Source organism: Papio anubis, chromosome 1 (genome assembly GCF_008728515.1).
Source record: "Papio anubis isolate 15944 chromosome 1, Panubis1.0, whole genome shotgun sequence".
NCBI classification, from domain to species: Eukaryota; Metazoa; Chordata; class Mammalia; order Primates; family Cercopithecidae; genus Papio; species Papio anubis.
The window spans coordinates 198,922,876-198,946,442 of NC_044976.1; the positions used below are offsets into that span (position 1 = coordinate 198,922,876).

General features: G+C 42.7%; 1 protein-coding gene and 1 pseudogene across 3 annotated transcripts in view; both read right to left on the reverse strand.

Moving 5' to 3' along the window:
• Nucleotides 1–3,145: 3,145 nt before the first annotated feature.
• ABCB10 (ATP binding cassette subfamily B member 10) overlaps nucleotides 3,146–23,567 on the reverse strand; it is a 43,526-nt gene continuing 23,104 nt past the window's right edge. The window contains exons 7-13 of one of the 3 annotated variants that reach the window (XM_003893790.5): nucleotides 18,099–18,194; nucleotides 16,664–16,873; nucleotides 14,047–14,126; nucleotides 12,753–12,933; nucleotides 8,390–8,433; nucleotides 5,402–5,436; nucleotides 3,147–4,959 (exon numbers count right to left, since the gene is read on the reverse strand). In XM_003893790.5, coding sequence (XP_003893839.2) covers nucleotides 4,728–4,959; nucleotides 5,402–5,436; nucleotides 8,390–8,433; nucleotides 12,753–12,933; nucleotides 14,047–14,126; nucleotides 16,664–16,873; nucleotides 18,099–18,194 — 878 coding nt within the window. In that variant the 3' untranslated portion in view covers nucleotides 3,147–4,727. The other 2 variants (XM_021931223.2, XM_021931225.2) reach the window with 2 other exon arrangements.
• On the reverse strand, nucleotides 21,653–21,805 carry LOC116271896 (annotated as a pseudogene).

Consider the following 23,567-nt stretch of genomic DNA (forward strand, 5'->3'; position numbering starts at 1 on the left):
TTCTCTTGTGAATCTGGTTTTTGTTATAAGGGCCTTAGCTATGAACCTAAGATGGGAAGAAAAGGTATTTCTTTCCCCCTACATGCAATATAAGCACATTTAAATTTTATTAAAATAAATAGAAAAATACCTCCCCAGTGTAGACATGTTTGTATGTGTGAGGCGCCCAGCCAACTTGTGGTTCTCCTTGGAGATGTGCCTCTCCTCTGTACGTCCTTCCCAAAATATCACCTTTGCAGTTAAGATCAAACTTTGATCTGTGTAGGACTAACAACTGCAGTCGACAACAGGAAAGCAGCCAGAATGATTCCCTGCCGATGTGGTGGAATTACTAGACTCCCATTCTCACAGCATGGTAATTAGTGTGTGAAAATGGAGAGGCACAGGAACAATGAAGAACACATATGAAAATTACACACACCCAGTCATTTTCAGGGCACTCATCTAATCCTGTCAATGGAACTTTTTGAGATGGCTCTAAATTTCAGCGTGGTTTAGAAGTCCTTCAAGTAGTGCGGAATTTTTTCACTATCGCTGGCATCAGTGAGGTTTCTGTCAGGCACCTCAGCTTGTAGGCCATGTAGTCTCTGTCACAACTCCTCCCCCTTGTGGCTATAGTGTGAAAGCAGCCATAGACAATTTGTACAAGAAGGAGTAAGCTGTTAATGGACACTGAAATTTGAATTTCATGATTTTTTTTTTTTGAGACAGAGTCTCGCTCTGTTGCCCAGGCTGGAGTGCAGTGGTGTGATCTCGGCTCACTGCAAGCTCTGCCTCCTGGGTTCACGCCATTCTCCTGCCTCAGCCTCCGGAGTAGTTGGGAATACGGGCGCTTGCCACAATGCCCCGCTAATTTTTTGTATTTTTTTTTTTTTTTTTTAGTAGAGACGGGGTTTCACCACGTTAGCCAGGATGGTCTCGAACTCCTAACCTCGTGACCGCCCGCCTTGGCCTCCCAAAGTGCTGGGATTACAAGCGTGAGCCACCGTGCCTGGCCGAATTTCATGTATTTTTAATGTGTCATGAGATATTTTTCTCTCGATTTTTTCCAACAATTTAAAACTGTAAAAACTATCCTTAGCCTGCAGGCTATATGAAAACAGCTGTTTGCCAACCCTTGCACTAGCTTTGTGAGGGAGGCACAGTCGGCACCTAGCACAGGACTTAGCAAAATCAAAGATGCTCAGTAAATGTTTATTGAATGAATTCAGTGGACAGAGATGACCAGGAAAACCCCATGATGCCTCAGAAATACACTCCAAAGGAACATTTACAATGTAGTTTTCACATAATTATTTCATGTATATTTGTTTTGTAACATTTGTACTGGTTTTCACTTATTTATTTATTTACTTTTGAGACAAGGTCTCACTCTGTCTCCCAGGCTGGAGTGCAGTGGTGGGATCTCCGGCTCACTAAAACCTCTGCCTCCCAGGTTCAAGCGATTCTCCTACCTCAGCCTCCTGAGTAGCTGGGATTACAGGCGTGAGCCACCACGCCTGGCTGGGAATTCATCTTATTTTATAAAACTGCCAAAGCTTATCAAAAATAAACTAAAACCAGGCCGGGCGCGGTGGCTCACGCCTGTAATCCCAGCACTTTGGGAGGCTAAGGCAGGCGGATCGCTTGAGCTCAGGAGTTCAAGATGAGCCTGGCCAACATGGTGAAACCCTCTCAACTAAAAATACAAAAAGCAGCCAGGCATGGTGGGGCATGCCTGTCGGCCCAGCTATTCGGGAGGCTGAGGCAAGAGAATCGCTCGAATCCAGGAGGCGGAGGTTGCAGTGGCCAAGATCGCGCCACTGCACTCCAGCCTGGGTAAGAGTGAGACTCCGTCTCAAAAAAAAAAAAAAAAAAAAAAAAAAGATGAATTTCCAAAATGGAGCCCTACTTTTATAAGAGTGCACTTAACAAGGGTATGACCTACAATGGTTTAACTTGTGATTATTCTTTGAGAACCTGTCAGGCCCAGGGTCAGGGGAGACCTAGACCCTGCACGTAGAGACAAGCCTGGGAGGGTATATAACAAAATGCTGAGCTCAACAATGTGAAAATTTTCTTTTCTTCTTTTTGAAATGGAGTCTCTCTCTATCACCCAGGCTGAACTGCAGTGGTGCGATCTCGGCTCACTGCAACTTCTGCCTCCCGGGTTCAAGCAATTCTCCTGCCTCAGCCTCCCAAGTAGCTGGGATTACAGGTGCCTGCCACCATGCCCAGCTAATTTTTTGTATCTTTAGTAGAGACGGGGTTTCACCATGTTGGCCAGGCTGGTCTCGAACTCCTGGCCTCGTGATCCACCCGCCTCAGCCTCCCAAAGTGCTGAGATTACAGGCATAAGCCACCACACGTAGTCAACAATGTGAAATTTTATCTTCACGTGGGGGATTTCAGGTAAATTTTCTTTTTTGCTTATTTTCTAAATTGTTTACATGAAGATACATACACCTTCAAAGGCTCTCCATGGAATAGGACAAAAGGTAGTATTTGCAGCATAGCTTTGAGCTGGTCCCTGCCTATCTCACTAATATCTTGTTTCATCACTTCTTGCCTGAAACTGTGTATGTCATTAATGCTGAATTCACAACTTGCCTATGCATATTTCCTCCTCTGTGAAATGGGGAAGATAAATATTTGTCTAAATTACAGGCTTGTCAAAGTATCAAATGTAACATACAAACACTCGGGAGACAAAAAAGTGATACTAGAACACAGTGTTACAACTACACCTCTTTATGGTGCCTAGCTGCATTCTTGTTATTAGTTTTCCCCTGCCTTACCCCTCCTTCAAAACTAGAAGTTCCTTGAGGGCAGAAACTGTGCTTTCCTCATCTATCATCAGCTTCACAGCACAGTGCCTTGTCCCTGATGTGGGTAGGAGATACTTATTTATAATACTGCAGTGAAACAACAGAATATTTGTAAGTAGGAAACAAGTGATGACATTAACAAACTTGATATGGAGGAATGAATGGAACTTTTAATTACAACATGTTTTTCTATATGTGTAATGTTAGTCTTTTCTTTATTCCTGAATCTCCACAGCCAAATTCTAGTAAGAAACAATGTAGTGAGAAGTTTTATAAGAAATGACAGACTGCATCTTTGGTTCCAGGGTCATTAAAAAAAAAAAAGTGACAGACACAGATAAAGTTCACTATAAATTTTAATCTATGATATAAAATATTACCTAAAGATATAATTGAACATCATGTATCAGAAAATAAAACATAACAATGAAATGCAATTTTGTAAATACTTCTATGGCACAAGGATTATTTTCCTCAGATTCAACCTTGTAATTGTGTTTTGTTTGCTTTCTGAAAATCACACTTTATAAAGAACACAAGTAGAGCTTGTTAAAAATGATCGTCACAGCTGTACTGTTTACTAATTCAAAGAACACTACATTCATTCATATCAATTTTATTAATTATGAAGAATATAATATTCCATGCTTTTCATGAAATAGTGGTTTCTTCTTCCAGTCTAATCAGGGAACTGATAAATGCTTAGTTCATGGGAAAACTTCTATTCGATTTCCATTGACTTAATTACTTCTTAGGGTCTAGCCTCATCAATGGAGAAAAAGCACTTTTTCTTGAGGCAACAGCAAATTAACAGCACTGATACAAAATATGGCAAATTCAATGGTTGTAGCATTACTTTAGGAATTTTGAGACTATAAATAAAACTATAACCATAAATAAAAGGGCCTCTTAATACCTTCTTTTCAGGAGAGTAATACATTCTGAAGGTTTCTTGTTATTCTGTTGAATAGCAAGGACTTCCAAACTTAAATTTCTTAAGGCTGAAAATATTCCCCAGATTTTAGCCTTATTAATGAAATTCCAAAAGTATTACAAAATAAGATTCAATTTGTCTTGAAAATATAAATTTGTAACAGATATTTTTCAAAATACATGCCTTCAAACAACTTAAATGCAAAAATCATTCATTGTTAATAATACCTAGTAGTTCATGCCTTGCTTCCCAAAAGTACTCATACAAACATGTGAATTTAAAAAATACATTTTCCTGTTCAAAAAATAAAGCTTCTGCCCTTTTAAAAACTTGTCAGGCTTTCATGTGCCACAATGTTGAAAACTGCACATATTCAAACATAGTTCCCATAGGAACACATATTCCTCAACTCTCACACCTTTGAAGACAAAGGAGACGGGCAATGGAAATGTTCCCTTCTTTCCAGCTGATGTTAAAGAGTTAGGTTTGCTTCATGAGATTATCAGAATAAAGGGTTAAATTTTCATTTTCCATTACTCTTATCTAGTAAAATTAGACTTAAAAGTAGGTAGAATACTACCAGAAGAATTACACAGTGATTGGTAAACTGGCCTAAAATAATCAGGCTTTTTATTTATAATTCCCTTTTTAAAGTTGTCATTTGACAATAGCTTTAATCTTTAACAGTAGGCAAAAGAAAATGAGGTGCCATGCTATATTGATTAAAGTATTCCACAATAAAAGAAAATACAGAACCTGAAAATAACTTCAGTGCTATAGACATTTAAAAAGTTACAATTTTTAAAACTCTGAATAAAAAGATCTTGAGAACAGGTACATTTCAAAACAATATTTTACACACTTTGGAAAAAAATAGGTATTTTTCAAATGATATATGGTTTACGTATTTCATACAGTCTCTTTTTTTTTTCTGTAACACTGTTTTGCATTAAAGTCTTTCATGTTGTTTACCAGTAATTGTTTCCTTATGCTGAAATAAAACTTTGTTTGTTCATTAGTTTTCTGTATATCCCATTTGGTTTTGAAAGCAGCTCTTCATGTTTTCCATATTCAGTAATTTTTCCTTGGTCAAGAACAGCAACCATATTAGCATTCTTAATGGTGGAGAGACGATGGGCAATAACTAACACCGTTCTTCCATCCATCAGTCGATCTAGAGCTTCTTGAACAAGGTGCTCATTTTCAGCATCTAGCGCACTGACTCAGGAGCACACACGAGAAAGCAAAGACGTCAGTGACACCTACACTACAGGCTCATGTGCTTCCTGATACACACACTGCAGCCCTTCCTGAGCAATGAATTTTTACTGTGATCAAAATTTCAATTGTTTGGGACTTTCTGATCTCCATAAAACTATACTGTAATATAAGGAGAAAAGCATTCTGCACAGTTACGGCTTACAGAGTGATTGGGATTGATGGCAACCATGTCTGAAGTGGACCTAGAACCCTCAACTAGGACTCAGACTGCCCACTCCTTTTCAACTGTCACTATTAATTCAGCCTCCCTCACTTTAAAGTAAAGGGGGGAAAAAAGCATTTTCAGTTGTATCACTTTGAGGTACAGAATTAAAATGTTTTGGTGAAGAAGAATTTGGTTTAATACACATAATCGCATATATTATTAAGATATCCTCACCTGGTTGCTTCATCTAGGAGAAGAATTTTGGGATTCTGAAGAAGGAAAAAAAAGGAAAAGATAAAACAATTTTATTGGAAAACACAAACTCTCAGCAATAAAAAGGAATAAAATTCTGACACATGCTACAATGTGGATGAGCCTTGGAAACTTATGCTAAGTAAAAGAAGCCAGACACAAAGGATCACACACTGTATGAGTTCACTTATATGAAATGTCCACAACAGGTACTTCTTTTTTTTTTTTTTTTTGAGACGGAGTCTCACTCTGTCGCCCCGGCTGGTGTGCAGTGGCCGGATCTTAGCTCACTGCAAGCTCCGCCTCCTGGGTTTACGCCATTCTCCTGCCTCAGCCTCCTGTGTAGCTGGGACTACAGGCGCCCGCCACCTCGCCCGGCTAGTTTTTTGTATTTTTTAGTAGAGACGGGGTTTCACCGTGTTAGCCAGGATGGTCTCGATCTCCTGACCTCGTGATCCGCCTGTCTCGGCCTCCCAAAGTGCTGGGATTACAGGCTTGAGCCACTGCGCCCGGCCCACAACAGGCACTTCTACAGATTGGTGGATACCTGGGGCTGGGTTCAATGCAGGAAATAAAGAAGGGGAGCTGCATGGCTGCTAAAGAGTAGAGGGTCCCTGGGGGGGTGATGAAAATGTTCTAAAATTGAGATGATGGATGCACAACACTGAATAAACTAAAAACCAATGAATTATATTTTTTTAAATGGGCAAATTATGTAGTATGTGAATTATATCTCAAACTGTTATAAAAAACTCCACAAAGTATTAAGTGTCTGGGATAAGTACATAAATGAAAGAATTAGGGACTATTTTAAATGATCATCAGAGTAACCACTAGACCAGCTATCGTTTATAGCACAGTTTTATCCTGCTGGTCAGTGAGATGGGAATCTAAAATGAGTAAGGTGGCCGGGCCTGGTGGCTCACGACTGTAATCCCAGCACTTTGGGAGGCCGAGGCAGGTGGATCACCTGAGGTCAGGAGTTTGGGACTAGCCTGGCCAACATGGCGAAACCCCGTCTCTACTAAAAATACAAAAAAATTAGCCAGCCTGGTGGTGTGTGCCTGTAATCCCAGTTACTCGGGATGCTGAGACAGGGGAATCGCTTGAATCTGGGAAGTGGAGGTTGCAGTGAGCCAAGCTTACACCACTGCACTCCAGCCTGGGTGACAGACTGAGACTCTGTCTCAGAAAATAAATAAATAAGTAAATAAATAAATAAATAAATAAATAAAATGAGTAAGGCTGGGTATGGTGGCTCACACCTGTACTCCCAGCACTCTGGCAGGCTAAGAGGGGAGGACTGCTTGAGCCCAGGAGTTCAAGACCAGCCTGGGCAAAATAGCAAGACCCCATCCCTACCAAAAAAAAAATGTTTTTTTAATTAGCTGGGTTTGGTATGGTATGCACCTATAGTCCTAGCTCCCCAGGAGGCTGAGACAGGAAGATCACTGAAGCCCAGGAGGTCAAGGCTACAGTAAGCCATGATCACACCACTGCACTCCAGCCTGGGTGACAGAATGAGATCCTGTCACAAATTTAAAAATTAATAAGATACAAATAAAATTAGAAAGATACAGTCTATAACTTTCAAGGTCCTGCTTATAATTAAAAATAATAAACTAACTTTGGGAGGCCGAGGCAGGTGGATCACTTGAGGTCAGGAGTTTGAGACCAGCCTGGCCAACATGGTGAAACCCCATCTCCACTAAAAATACAAAAATCAGCCTGGTGTGGTGGCATGCGTCTGTGATCCCAGCTACTTGGGAGGCTGAGGCGTGAGTATCACTTGCAACCTGGGAGGCAGAGGTTGCAGTGAGCTGAGATCGTACCATTGCACTCCAGACTGGGTGATAGAACGAGACTCTCTGTCTCAAAAAAAAAAAAGCTAACACGTAAGATAAAAAAAAAAAAACAAAAACACTAATCTGATGTCGATAAAACATTACAATCCTAGCTTAGCTTTGCAAATGAAAACACACACCCTCACAAAAAGGTGGCTACTATCCTTCATATATTATTCACAATAGCCCCAAACTGGAAATGACCCAAGCGTTCATCAGCTGGTGAACAAATCAACAAATAGGGATCCATCCATACTACTCAACAGTAGAAGGGAATAAAGTACTGATACAAGCTACAAATTGGAGAAATCTCAAAAACACTCCACCTGTACTAAGTGAAAGAAGCGAGATGCCAAAAACCATATATTGTCTGATTCCATTTATCTGAAATGTTTGGAAAAGCAAATCTAGACAGAGAGAAAGTAGATTCGTGGCATCCTGGGGCTGGAAACAAGGAACGACTGCAAGTGGGCACGAGAGATCTTTTTAGGGTGACGGAAATGTTCTGAAACGGGACTTTGTGTGCAACCAACTCTGCAACTTTACTAAAAGTCACTGGAAAGTACATTTAAAATAAATGAATTTTACGTATGTAAATTCCACTTCAGTAAAGCTGCTTTAAAAAAAAAATCACCTATAAGTCTGAGGAGAACAGTTGTATAACAAAGGGAAGGCTATTGCTTCCTTAAAAAGAGAATGCCTGCCTTTCAGCTAAAATGGCTCTTCCCTTTCCTTCTAGGAATCTTGCCTAAGTACTTCGAGTCTGTACTATTCATTTTAGCGGCTGATTACAGATTGTACAAATATGCATACTTGTGCTGTTTTATATTTTGCATTAATAATCACTGTTTCACTGGCTAGAGTGTATGCTTCTTGATGCAGGGTCCATGTGTTAACATTCTTCTACCTCCAACAACCTTAGCACAGTACTGGGCTCATGATACCTAAGAAACACTTCTTAAATTTGGACAATATACTACACTAATTTACCTTTCACCAGAACTGTCACCCTCCCCCTCCAAGAAAAAAAAAACAAGAAAAGGAAGAAATACTAAATTACAAATTACAAGGTCCCTAATAAAAATAATCCCTAATTTTAAAAACATCCAAGTTGCTTCAGGCTTACCTTTAGCAGAGCACGGGCAATTGCAATCCGCTGTTTCTGCCCACCTGACAAAGACAATATTTAAAAAAAGAAAGCCTTAACAAAAAATCTTAGTAATAGGCTTTTATGATAAACCATATAGCAATTTGAAGGTAAGCTTCTTCTAGTTAGTCATAGCTGACACAGATAGACCAGAAACTTATTTTAAAATATAGGTTTAAAATATATCAATCCCAAAATTAATAATAACAATTATTATCATAGCCAACATTTGTTGAGGACTTCCTATATACCAGGTATTTTCTTTTCTTTATTTTTGAGACAGGGTCTCGCTCCGTCACACATGCTGGAGTGCAGTGGCGTGATCACTGCTCACTGCAGCCTCAATCTCCTGGGCTCAAGTGATCCTCCCACCTCAGCCTTCCAAGTAGCTGAGACTACAGGTGTGCACCAACACACCTGGCTAATTTTTGGTAAAGACGGGATTTTGCCATGTTGTCCAGGCTGGTCTCAAGCTCCTGGGCTCAAGCATTCTGCCCATCTCAGCTTCCCAAAGTGCTGGGATCATAGGTGGGAGCCACAGTGCCCAGCCAACACCAGGCATTTTCTATATGCACTGCATGCATTTATCTCATTTAATGTTTTTATTTTAAATAATTTCAAACAAGGTCTTGCTCTGTCACCCAGTTGGAGTGCAATGGCATGAACACAGCTCATCGTAGCTTCAACCTCCTGGGCTCAAGTGATCCTCCCGCCTCAGCCTCCTGAGTAGCTGGGACCACAGGCCCATACCACCACACCTGGCTAATTTTTAAAATTTTTTGTAGAGACGGTCTTGCTCTGTTGCCCAGGCTGGTGTCAAACTCCCGGACTCAAGAGATCCTCCTGCCTTGGTCTCCCAAAGTGCTGAAATTGTGAGCCACTGTGCCTGGCTAATCTTTTAAAAAATCCTATGCAATAGACCCTATAATTTTTCCCATTTTACAGATGATAAACTGAGATACAAAGTAACATGACCAAGATCTCACAGTTGGTAAGTAATGGAACTGAGATCTGAACCTACACAGTGCAAGGGGTATGCTCTTAAAAGCATGTAAAGATCTACGCTGTTCATCGCTACACATACTTCCTCCCTAGCAGAATATCCAATGTAGCAAGGAAACCAGAAACTCAAGATATTTGCAGGTTTCCAAAGTACACTTGAAATGTGTAGGAGCAAAGGACATCAATGGTGCTGAGACTGGTAATTCTAACATTCCCACATTATAGCAGTTATTTTTTATTTTTTATTTTTATGTTTTGAGATAAGAGTCTTGCTCTGTCTTCCAGGTGGAGTGCAGTAGTGCAATCATGGCTCACTGCAACCTTTCACTCCTGGGCTCAAGTGATTCTCCTGCCTCAGCCTCCCCAGTACCTGGGACTACAGGCAGTGCCACCATGCCCAGCTAACATAGCACTTATTCTTTATGATGTTCTTTTTTTCCCCTCCTCTAGAGGAACAAATAGTAGTATGTGTGTATGTATGACACTGAAAATTACAGTAGGCCACTCTAATCCTCCCTGTCTTTTTAAGCTCAAATTCTACTAAAAGTGAGGGAACAAACTGGAAGTAGGTGTGGGAGAAGGTGGGATGGAGTTGAGTCAGCAGGATCTGTGTTGATTCCCTCCCTATCTTTGTCTCACCCCATCCTCCCTCCTCTTCTCCAGGGACGCTACTCCTAAGTCACACTTGGAAAGTCTCAGTGCGCTCACTCCTCCCAACTTACATTGTTTATAAAACCCAATTCCACTTCCGGGGATAAAAAACATTCCTTTTTGGTTGATTTTATTGGCTGAAGATACTTATCAACAGTAGTTGCTGGACATCATTTTATTTCCTATAAGAGAGGTTCATCCTCTACATCTGAGGTGTGTGGTGCTGCTAAATGCTGCTCTCAAACAGGAAACCAGTGCACACAAGGAGAGCAGTGAGGAAAACCCTCTCCTGAGCCTCTGATTGGTGAGGATGCCTGAGTGCCCTGAGGTACATCCTTAGAGCAGCCTGCTGATGGCTTAGGTCCCCTCTGAGTCATCTGTGGTGCCAGTCAGCACACTGGGAATCTATTACTAGGTGCTCTGTCTTCCTCCCAGAAAGTAAGAGCAGACTGGAACCTCTGTTACTTCACTGAGAAACAGAGCTGGAGGATCCTACCAGAGGGAAAGACATGCAGAATCTGTTTCAAGGGAGGTGATGTGCTCTTGGGACAAGCCTCACACTTCAATGTTCAATAATTTCACCACGAGCAGTTTAAACTGGTTTTCTGCCCCGTTTCACAGATACATTTCAGAGATGGAGTAGCAGTTCACTTTTACACAGCAGAGAGGAATTCTACTCCTGGAACATCTCAGATCTATCAAAGATGCCTTTTCATCTACTGCTTATGTATGTTTTTTAATCATATACAATAAGCTTAAACCCTTTTGTTTTATATTTTCTGTGGTCTAACTTCAAATGAAAAGTTTAGCACTGGAAAAGACTACTGTTTTAATCTAATCTGCCAGCCTTCACTGTGGCAAAGAGGCACCCACCCTCTGCTCAAGCAGAGACAAGGAGTTTTTTTTTTTTTTCTTTTTCTTTTTAAGACAGGGTCTCACTTACTCTGTCACTGAGGGTGGAGTGCAGTGGTGCCATCTCAGCTCACTGCAACCTCTGCCCCGCTGGGCTCAAGCAGTACTCCCACCTCAGCCTCCTAAGTAGCTGGGACCATAGGCGCACACCACCACATCTGGCTATTGTTTTGTATTTTTGATAGAGAGAGGGTCTCGCCATGTTGCCCATGCTGGTCTCGAACTACTGAGCTCAAGCAATCAGCCTGTCTTGGCCTTCCAGAGTGCTGGAACTACAGGCGTGAGCCACTGTGCCCAGCCAGGAGCTTGTTATCTTGAAAGGAAACATTTCAATATTTGTATTGACAAAAAAAAAAGTGTTTAGCTGAAAATTTATTTCTCTTTAAGTTCTACTCATTGGTTCCATTTCTGCACTTTAAAGAAATACAAAGTAAGTCTTCTCTCTCCTCAAAATACGGCACCCATAATGTGATCCAGAATGATAGGTGTGGTCTGACATCACAGGGAACCACTCACTTTGCCTTACAGCTGTGAGTCCACTTAGCAAATTATGGCCCACAGGCCAGACCCGAACCATGGCTTGTTTTTGCACGGCCCTCAAGCTAAGAATGTGTTTTACATTTTTAGAGTTGTTAAAAAACACACACACACACAAAGAAGAATGTGTGACAGCAATCATATGTGGCCCATAAAACCCATGATTCTTTTTTTTTTTTTTTTTGAGACACAGTCTTGCTCTGTGTCCCATGCTGAAGTGTAATGGCAGGATCTCGGCTCACTGCAACCTCCGCCTCCTGGGTTCAAGCAATTCTCATGCCTCAGCCTCCCGAGTAGCTGGGATTACAGGCACCCACCACCATGCCCAGCTAACTTTTTGTATTTTCAGTAGAGACGGGGTTTCACCATGTTCACCAGGCTAGTCTTGAACTCTTGACCTCAAGTGATCCACCCGCCTCAGCCTCCCAAAGTGCTGGGATTACAGGTGTGAGCCACCGTGCCTGGACAAAATCCACAATATTTACTCTCTGGCTCTTTAAACAAAAGTTTGTCAAACCCTGGTCTAGCATGTAGGGAGTAAATAACTCAGTTTCAGCTTTGTTCCTGATGCACATTCCCTGACTCCCTGGGCAAATCATCCTGCCACTTCTTATCTTATTTTCTTTAATTTTTGAGGGTCTCAGGTTGCAAAGGACAGTTTTTTTGTTTTGTTTTGTTTTTTTCCAGATGAAAAAAAGCTTGCTGTGGCTGAGTACTACTCAGAATTTTTGGAACACATATGGGGTAGAAAGTGAAAAAAAACACTGGGGAGTTTTCCACATGTAAGAGAGCAAGTGGTAAGGCTAATTTCAAAAACTGTAAAGATGAAAACCTAATTAGAAAATAATACTGCAATACAGAAACATGTGGGCCGGGCGCGGTGGCTCATGCGTGTAATCCTAGCACTTTGCGAGGCCAAGGTGGGCAGATCACAAAGTCAGGAGATTGAGACCATCCTGGCTAATGCGGTGAAACCCTTTCTCTACTAAAAATACAAAACATTAGCTGGACTTGGTGGTGGGCGCCTGTAGTCCCAGCTACTCGGGAGGCTGAGGCAGGAAAATGGCATGAACCTGGGAGGCGGAGCTTACAGAGAGCCGAGATCGCGCCACTGCACTCCAGCCTGGGTGACAGAGCAAGACTCTGTCTCAAAAAAAAAAAAGACAAAAAACAAAACAAGAAACATGTGAAAAGTTATTTGGATATAGAGATTTTGCTACAAAGCAGTAAAGAAATGCACCTGAGAGGAGAACACCCTTTTCTCCAACCACAGTGTTGAACCCTTGGGGGAAATTCCGGATGAAGGCCACTGCATTGGCCACTTCAGCCACTCTCTGGACTTCCTCAGTGGTCACAGAGGAAGGGTCATCAGCACCATAAGCAATGTTCTCAGCGATTGAGCAAGAAAACAAAATGGGTTCCTACAAATAGGAAATAAAACATATCACGAATTTCAAACAGACTTCCAACATGTCTAATAAATTGAGACCTAGCAGTCTTTTTTAAAATTTATGTTTTGCCATAAACAGGATTTTATCATCTGTAGTTCTCACCATGCTGCAGGCAATGAGACCTCACAGCAGGTGCCCGCGAGGCACCTGGCACATAGTAGGAACTTCATAAATGTCAGTCCCCTGCCTTAGGAATCAGGAGGCACCAGGAGACCCCGAGTCCCCCTTCATTTTCCAGCTGCTTGCCTTCCACTCAGGACAAAGTGGGGAATCCATCTCCATCCATTACTTTTTGAAATACACACAAACCAGATAGAAACAGACAGAACCGTATAAAGTAGTCCTAAAAAATAAGCAAACTTCCAGGCTCTTTTCTCCATCCCTAATAATATACACCACTGATGTCCCCACACTCCTGAGCACCCATCACTGTCCACCTGCCCTCACCCAAGTGGAGTGAGGATGAGCTAATTGCAAAGAGAGGTTCAGAAATGGGGGGAGGCTCAGGTTTGTATGCTGTGTGCACAGCCTGTTCAATAAAAATTAAAACAGCTGCAGCAACATTTCCCTGCCCCAAAGGGTCTTGTGAAAATGGCCTTATCAAAGTGACCACATTACATTAACACTCTGCTTTGAAATCTGCAACTTCTTTGCAGGGAGGACTCTGGCTCTTGCCAGTCTTTGCTCACTTCTCCCTGAAACTCATTAGGCAGAATAGTAGACTGTGGCTGGTGATAAAAATGGGAAGTGGGGAAGAATCAATAAAAGCTAAAAAAGAGTCAATAAAATCTTCTACCATTTCCTCCCCATCCTCTAGACTATCTAGTAATGGCAGTCTCCAGCTTTCAATAACAAGTCAATGCTTTGCTCTTGCTCAAGGGTTTAGGGTTTTCAGGAAACAGTGCTACTCGCAAACCTAAACAACCTGCCATGTGAGATGAGCTTAATACATCCCGAAGACTTCCATTCCTTCTCTCTTGAGAAGTTCGAGACAAAAAAAACAAAAACAAAAACAAACAAACAAAAAAAGACAAAAGTAATTTTAAAAGAAAGTGAAATAGAAATGGAAGCCTCTCTTCTTACCTGACTCACTGTCCCAATCTTGGATCTCAGCCACACTGGGTTTAGCTGACGGATGTCATGGCCATCAAGACTAATAGTTCCTTGTTGAGAGGAAAGGAAAGAGTCACTGAGTGTGATGAGGCTGATGATCAACACAGAAAAGATCCGGTGGGAAAATTCCAGACTCATTTTTTAAAGATCAAAATGTACGGAAAATCTCCAGATGGACTCTAAAACTAACGTATTTCATGAAATTTCAAAGCTAAAAGGGTCTTTCTGGATTGTCCAACTTATTGCCTCCCTATAGTAGCTGGATGACTATCTCACCTAGTCCATCTGTCCAGCTTGCCTTCCTGTACCCCGGAGGTTGGAGGGAGTTTTCGTGACTTAGGATTCCACCGATAAGATGCACTTGTGCAAAGCTTTAATTAAGAAGGGAGGGGCAAGCCATGAGGCGTCCACTTGCTGGCACGAATACTGGCAGAGGTGGCACAGTTCTGAAGCTGGTACTCATGATGGCAACTGCCTAAATTTGCAGCTTCCTGACCATGCCAGTGTCAGCAGCTACCTTGAAGGCTTGGTTCTGGGGGTGGAGTTCTGGGAACTGTCCTGGACGTACAATCTAGAATCTATTTTGTCACCCCTGTCAGTGATTTTTGAGCTCTTTTATTACTCCTTAAAATATCCCTTTCTGTATAAGCTTAGTTGGTGAGGAATCTGTTGTCTGCAACTAAGAATCTGGTCGATACCATGGCAGAACTTTTAAATAATCAGACACTATCTCTATGACTTTCAGTAATGTAATTCTTCACATTGAGGGTGCTCAACAATACTTGGGGATGATGACAACAGTGACAGCATAAGAAATGCCATTTCTTCTCAGTTAATGTTGTGGAATTATAGCAGCCAGGGGGAAAGTTTCACAAACTGGCAAAAACTTGAGGTCTTCAATGAAAAAGCACAAAGCTCTCTATAGACTGCACATGGCAGACATTTAACTGCAGCTTGCTTTGTCCTGGATTTATTCATTGTGATGAAGAAACTAGAGACTCAGTATTTTTACTTAAATTACAGCAACCTAAATAGGATTGTTTTTTGTCTTTTTTTTCCTTTTTGTGGAGAACAAGGTCTCACTATATTGCCCAGGCAGGTCTCAAACTCCTGGGCTCAAGCTATCCTCCCACCTCTGACTCCTAAGAGCTGAGATTACAGGTGTGAACTACTGTGCCTGGCTAACTAGGACTTTTTTAAACTCCAAATTTTATAGCAAGTCAATGGTGAATCAAGAAAGTGATTCCAGAGGCAAACAGTGTAGTAAGCCCCATTTTAACACAGGTGATGATTCCGTGGGTCAGGATTTGCAAGTCACATATTTATCTGACATGTAACCAGTTCCCACATTATTTTAACCAAGAAGCATAAGCACAAAGACACAAAACATTCTTTTCATTTTTTAAATTAAAGATTTTTTTTTTTTTTTTAATAGAGACAGGGTCTCATTCTGTTACCCAGGCTGGTCTCCAGCTTGTGGCCTCAAGTGATCCTCCCACCTCAGCTTCCCAAAGTGTTGAAATTACAGGTGTGGGGCTCCACATCCGGCCAAAATACTCTTCTAAATTCATGATTTGATTTTTACTAAGAGTTGTTTGCTTGCTGATATTGTTGTCTACTACAGGGAAGATATAAAGAAGTAAAATCATGACAATCTTTGCTCTTAAAGATCTTATAATCCCGTTAAAAATAAAATAAAAACCAGAATGAGAGAAATCATCCATTACGAAAATCCCTACTAGCTCAAAATAGTTTCAATGGAAGCGTCACATAGAAGCAAATCACTGGCCGGGCATAGGGGCTCACACCTGTAATCCCAGCACTTTGGGAGGCCAAGGCGGGCAGATCACAAGGTCAGGAGATCAAGACCATCCTGGCTAACGTGGTGAAACCCCAACTCTACTAAAAATACAAAAAATTAGCTGGGCGTGGTGATGGGTGCCTGTAGTCACAGCTACTCGGGAGGCTGAGGCAAGAGAATGGCGTGAACCCGGGAGGTGGAGCTTGCAATGAGTGGAGATCACTCCACTGAACTCCAGCCTGCATGACACAGTGAAACAAAAAGAAGCGAATCACTGATTGCGAAGTTAACTGTGTTATAATAAGCACTCAATGGGTCACAGGCAGAGGCAGAGGTTCTCCAGGAGCTCCCCATCACTCCTGCGCCTAGCATGCACGCTGGCAAACGGCAGTTCTCCAGGGTGCTGCTGGTGTGTAGGGATGTCCAGCAGCAGCCCCGGCACCTTTTCCTGGCTGCTGAGCACAGCCTCGTCCATCTGCTCCCAGTAGAGGGCATATCCAGAGGAGATACCCACATGGGAGATGAGGACGTAGAACTGGGGAAGTCACTCTGGGCATGAAGAAGTAGGACACATTATATACAAAATGCTCTAAAGGCCTCTGTATGAGCTGTCATGCCCCTGCAAATGACACCTTCTGTTTGAGGGATTTCTTTCCATTGGCACTTAGAAAAGAAAGTACTCTCACAAAAGAAGGTATCTGCATGGTTTGAGCATCTCCCAGGGCACAAAAGTGGGAGCAGAGCTCGGGACAGTCCCCTGGTGCTACAGTGTAGTGAACCACTTACCAGAAGCAGGGTCGTACAACCTCAACAGGAGCGAAAGCACTGTTGATTTGCCTGAACCACTTGGGCCAACCAGTGCCGTGACAGATCCTGATGGAATGGAAAGGCTGAAGTCCTGAAATATGGGCACCTCTGGGCGAGCTGGATAGGCAAAATGCACGTTCTTAAACTCCAAAGCACCCTGGAAGCTTTTCTCATTTAAGATGACCCCCTCTGAAACATAAAATGGAATATTAATCACTTAAAGCAAAAAATTAAACTCACAGCTGAACTCGGTTCTCCTACTCATCTGGCTATGGATGGGTGACTCTAGCACAGCTAGTCCTGGCATATGAGCTCTTAAAGGGCAAGTCAGAAGCAGGCTAAACGCTTCCCACGTGCCAACTCTGCACCTACTATATCCAAGGTACTACACGTAGATGGTCTTATTTGATCCTGACAACCCTGAAAGGTAGAAATTGATTCTAATTTTGCTGATGAGGACACTGAAGACCACAGACAACAACCTGCTTAAGCTAACAAGTAGTGGAGTTAAGATCCACCCTTGTAGTCTGGTTTCAAACCCAATGGCCTTCTGTCTATGCCACTGCCTCTGTGTAGCCCCAGTTTATTTTACCTACCGCGAATAAATATTTTGAAAGTTATGATGAATAGGGGAGCGCTGCACAACAGCTGCAGAACTGGAGGGGGTCAGAGGTCTGTTCTGCCCTGGTGTTCACCTGCTCTGCTTTGGCAGACACCACTCAAACTCTCTCAGTTGGGCCTATTTCCTAGGCCTATCACACTGGAGAATATTTGGCTTTCACTTATGGACCTGGGGCTACCTAACAATGTCCTAGGAAGTCAATAAGCAGTTGGAAGTGGTTACTACTCAGCCATTTCTCCTGATTCCTGGCTAGTTGGTCTACACCCTACAGCTCCAGGGAAGTCACTGGTAAGAAGGAGATGGCTCCAGCCAACGAGTACCAGCCTCCCCTACCCCACCCCAAAAAGCCAAGAAACTTAGATATTTTCTTATGTCTGATTCCTCCTCCCTTCCTCCCACCCTAGCCCTCCACAGAGATGTCAGAATCACTAGGGAAGATCAATTTGGTGGACTAGCCGGGACCCTTCCTAGTCACAGCCCTGGGCCACAATGACTTCCATCCTGCCCTTGGCAGTAATGCCCAGATGCAGGGAGGGGAACAGAGGGCAGCACACTATGTGGCCAGCCCCTGCATCCAGGGGCATCCTGGCCCACAACAGTGCCACAGCAGCTGTCCCTCCCCTTCTCATAGAAAACCTGACCACCCCCCTGCCCGGCCCGCCATGCAGCAGGACCCACACCTTTATTGTGGCTCATCCCTCACTCCCTCGCAGGCAGGGGAAGAGCTGGTTTCATTGTTCGAAGCCACATTTGTTTAATCCTAGCAAAGAAACAACCCATTTTGAGACCCACCGTTAAAAGGCAGCTTGGGCTCTCTCTCCAGGAGCTCCCAGAGGCGCCCCCCGGCACCCAGTCCTTTCATCAGCTCCGAGTAGAAAGAGCTCAGACCTGAGGACGAGAAGAAGAATCCACACACATGTCCACCACTGGCACCGGCACTGACCACCACTCCTCCGAGAGGAGTGACAATGATTGCTTTTAATATGAAATCTGTTATTAATATTTTCAAAAAACAACTTGAAGCAGCTTCCTGGGAACTGATACTCAAAATTCCCTTGTCTCATACTCTAGTTTTCCTTTGGCTTTTCCTCCTCCAGTTTCATTGATTGATTGATTGATTGATTTTTTTTTTTTTTTTTTTGAGACAGAGTCTCACTCTGTCACCCAGGCTGGAGTGCAGTGGCACGATCTTGGCTCACTGCAATCTCTATCTCCCCGGTTCAAGTGATTTTCCTGCCTCAGCCTCCCGAGTAGCTGGGATTACAGGCGCACACCACCAGGCCTGGCTAATTTTTTTATTTTTAGTAGAGATGGGGTTTCGCCATGTTGGCCAGGCTGCTCTCAAACTCCTGACCTTAGGTGATCCACCCCTCTCAGCCTCCCAAAGTGTGGGATTATAGGCGTGAGCTACTGCGCCCAGCCACATTTCACTGATTTCTAATAAGGATTTAATGTTTGATCAGGGATTGAAAAACATATATAGTCATACTCATCAACCACTGGATTAAAATCATAATGCTGCAGAGGAAGTCTACCTAGTTAAAAGCATAGCAATTTAACTGTAATGCTCTCTCATAATTTAAAAAAATACAAAATACTTCAATGTTGATTTTAAAGACAAATCCACAAAATAATACCTCACCTTCAGGAGATCAATAAATACAACTTTGATAAGCTACTCACATTCTCCCATATACTTCAAGTAATCTCTAGATTACTTATAATACCTAATACAATGTTATGTTATGTAAAATAAATAAATAAATAAATAAAATAAAAATGAGGCCAGGCAAAGCGGTTCCTGGCTGTAATCTCAACACTTTGGGAGGCCAAGGTGGGATGATTGCTAGAGCCCAGGAGTTCAACACCACCCTGGGCAACACAGAGAGAACCCTGTTTCTACAAAAAATAATTTTAAGGCCAGGCCTGGTAGCATGTGCCTATATTCCTAATTACTTGGGACGCTGAGGCGGGAGGATCGCTTGAGTCCAAGAGGTTAAGGCTGCAATGAGGTATTACTGCACCCTGGCACTCTGGCACCACTCAGGGCAACAGAGTGAGACTCTGTCTCAAAAAAAAAAAAAAAAAAGACTTTCACAGTAGCAAACACTGAAATAAATTTGGTTAATGTTAAACATTCCAGCAATCTCTTTTTTTTTTTTTGAGACGGAGTCTCGCTCTGTCGCCCAGGCTGGAGTGCAGTGGCCGCATCTCAGCTCACTGCAAGCTCCGCCTCCCGGGTCTACGCCATTCTCCTGCCTCAGCCTCCCGAGTAGCTGGGACTATGGCTCACACCTCACCCGGCTTAGTTTTTGCATTTTTAGTAGAGACGGGGTTTCACCGTGATTAGCCAGGCTGGTCTCGGGATCTCCTGACCTTGGGTGATCCACCTGCCTGGCTCCCAAAGTGCTGGGATTACAGGCTTGAGTTTCAATGCTACTCGCCAGCACCCTTTAGTTTTATTTTTTTTGTGGAGACAGGGCCTCACTGTGTTGCACAGGCTGGTCTTCAACTCCTGGGCTCCAGCAACACTCCTGCCTTGGCCTCTGGGATTTCATAAATGTGCCTCCTTCCTGGCCTCCCAGCTTGTATCACTTTAAAGTCAGCTTCTAAACCATGATTTTTTTTTTTTTTGAGAGGGAGTCTTGCTCTGCTATGGTGTAATCTCTACTCACTGCAACCTCTGCCTCCTGAGTTGCTGGGATTACAGGCATCCCCCACCATGCCTGGCTAATCTTTGTATTTTTAGTAGAGACAGGGTTTCACCATGTTGGCCAGGCTGGTCTCGAACTCCCGACCTCAATTGATGCACCCGCCTCAGCCTCCCAAAGTGCTGGGATTATAGGTGTGAGTCACCGTGCCCGGCCTGAACTGTTATTTAACAATTAAAACCCAAATGCAATGGTCTACATCAAATGTGAGGACATATATTTGTAACATTTTCCCTCAGTGAGGATACTGAAAAAAAAAAAAAAAAAATTCGAATATTCTATGGTATGAATATTTATGCAAGATACAATGGACTAAAATGTTTAGGCTAAATTAAAAATGCATTTGGCAAAAATAGGACCTCACAAATAGTCAACTGATTTTTGACAAAGAAGTAAAGGCAATACAATGGAGATGCAATGGCAATATATGTATTGTCTTTTTAACAAATGGTTCTAGAACAACTGAACATCCACATGCAAATGAGGAATCTAGACACAGACCTTACACCTTTCCCAAAAACTAATTTAGAGTGAATTACAGACCTAATGTAAAACACAAAACAATAAACTCCTAGAAGGCAACACAGGAGCAAGTGTAGATGACTTTGAATTTGGTGATGACTTTTTAGATACAATACCAAAGGTACAATCCATGAAAGAAAGAAGGTGGACTTCATTAAAATTAAAAATGTATGCTTTGCAAAAGACAATGCGAAAAGAAGAGGACCAGCCACAAACTGGGAGAAAATATCTGTAAAAGACCTATCCAATAAAGGACTGCTACCCAAAATTTACAAAGAACTCTTAAAACACAACAATACGGAAACATGAAGACTTATTTTAAAATGGTCAAAAGTCCTGAACAGACAACTCACCAGAGAAGATATACAGAGAACAAATAAGCATATGAACAGATGCTCAACATCATATGTCACCAGGGAAATGCAAACTAAAACAACAATGAAATATCATGCATCTATCAGAATGGCTAAAAGCTAGAACATCGATGCCATCAAATGCTGGGGTGGACGTGGAGCAACAAGAACTCTCATTTCTTGCTGGTGGGGATGCAAATGGGACACACACTTTGCAAGGCAGTTTGGGAGTTTCTTACAAAACTAAAAATTTTTTTGTAAGAAATTCATTCAGTCTCCATAGAGATGTCAAAAATTGCCAATGCTGGTCGGGTGCGGTGGCTCACACCTGTAATCCCAGCACTTTGGGAGGCCAAGGTAGGCGGATCACTTGAGGTCAGAGTTCGAAACCAGCCTGGCCAACATGGTGAAACCCCTTCTCTACTAAAAAAAAAAAAAAAAAAAAAAAAAAAATAGCTGGACGTGGTGGCACACAACTGTAGTCCCAGCTACTCGGGAGGCTGAGGCTGGAGAATCGCTAGAACCTGGGAGGTGGAGGTTGCAGTGGCCGAGACTGCGCCATTACACTCCAGATGGGGTGACAGAGCGAGACTCCATCTCAAAAAAAAAAAAAAAAAAAAAAGCCAGGCATGGTGGCGGACGCCTGTAATCCTAGCTATCTGGGAGGCTGAGGCACAAGAATTCCTTGAACCTGGGAGGTGGAGTGAGCCGAGATGGTGCCACTGCACTCCAGCCTGGGCAACAGAATGAGATTCCCTTTTTTTTTAAAAAACAAAAACAAAAACAAAAACACCTTGCCAATGCTGACTACGTTGCAAGTCATCACAGCAGGGTATTGGGAAAAGTTTTCAATTAGCAGTAATCATGCCTCGGATAAACCTCAGTGCCTATGATACTGCCACTGTGCTAAGCTGAACACATTCTTACCATCCAATCAAGCAGTTGTACTCCTTGGTATTTGCCTAAATGAGCTGAAAACTTCTATCTACACAAAAACCTACACATGGATGTTTATAGCAGCTTTATTCATCATTGCCAAAACTTAGAAGCAGCCAAGTGTCCTTTAGTAGGTGAACGAATAAACTGTTGTACATCCACACAATGGACTATTATTCAGTGCTAAAAATAAATGAGCTATCAAGCCATAAAAAGACATGGAGAAATCTTAAATGCATATTTCTATGAAAAGAGCCAACCAAATGCTACATACTGTATGATTAAAACTATATGACATTCTAGAAAAGGCATAACCATGGAAACAGTAAAAACCATCAGTGGTTGTCAGGGGTTTCAGAAGGGTGATGAATAAGCAGAGCTCAGAGGATCTTTGGGGCAGTGAAAATACTTTGTATGGTACAGTAATGTTGGATACATGTCATTTTGCATTTGTCCAAACCCATAGAATGTACACCACCAAGAGTGAACCCTAATGTAAACTGTGGACTTTGGGTGTAATGCTGTGTCAATGTAGGCTTTTTTTCTTCTTTTGAGACAGGGTCTCACTCTGTCACCCAGGCTGGAGTGCAGTGGCGCAATCTCAGCTCACTGCAACCTCCGCCTCCCAGGTTCCAGCAATTCTCCTGCCTCAGCCTCCCACGTAGCTGGGATTACAGGCATGCACCACCACACCCAGCTAATTTTTGTATTTTTAGTAGAGACAGGGTTTTGCCATGTTGGCCAGGCTGGTCTCGAACTCCTGGCCTCAAGTGATCTGCCTGCCTCAGCCTCGCAAAGTGCTGGGATTACAGAAGTGAGTCACTGCCCCCCGGCTGTAGATTCATTAATTGTATCAAATGTACCACTCTGCGGGGGATGTTAATAGGGAGGCTGTGCGTGTATGGGGGCATGGGTATGCACCCCTTTCTCTACACAATTTTGCTTTGAACGTAAAACTACTTTGAAAATGGTATTAATTTTTAAAAAGAAGGGAGGGAGGGAAGAAAGGAAGAAGAAAAAAATTAAGGCTGGGCATGGTGGTACACACCTATAATCCCAGCACCTCGAGAGGCCAAGGCAGGAGGATCACTTGAGCCCAGGAGTTTGAGACCAGCCTGGGCAATACAACATAGCGAGACCCTGTCTCTACAAAAAAAAAAATAGTAATTAGCTGAGTATGGTTGTGTATGCCTGCAGTCCTAGCTACTCAGGAGGCTGAGGCAGAAGGATCACTTGAGCCCAGGAGGTCGAGGCTGCAGTGGGCTAGAATTGTGCCATTGCACTCCTGCCTGGAGACAGAGTGAGATCCTGTCTCTAAAACAAAACAAAACAAAACAAAAAAGAAGTAAAGGGAAACAGTAAAAAGTAGTTTAACATAGTAAAGAGCTTTGACTCTGAAGAACAAAAGCACAATGGCCCTGGATAAACAAAATGTGATCTCTCTTTACAATGTAATATTCAACCATAAAAAGGAACCACCCACTAGCCCAGTAGTGGTGGCTCATGCCTGTCATCCCAACACTCTGGGAGGCAGAGGCGGGCAGACTGCTTGAGCCCAGAAGTTCAAGACCAGCCTGGGAAACATGGTGAAACTCTGTCTCTACAAAAAATACAAAAGCTAGCCAGGCATGGTGGCACATGCCTGTAAGTCCCAGCTACTCAGGGGGCTGAGGTGAGAGGACTGCTTAAGCCCAGGAGGTCAAGGCTGCACGACTGCACTCCAGCCTGGGTGACAGAGC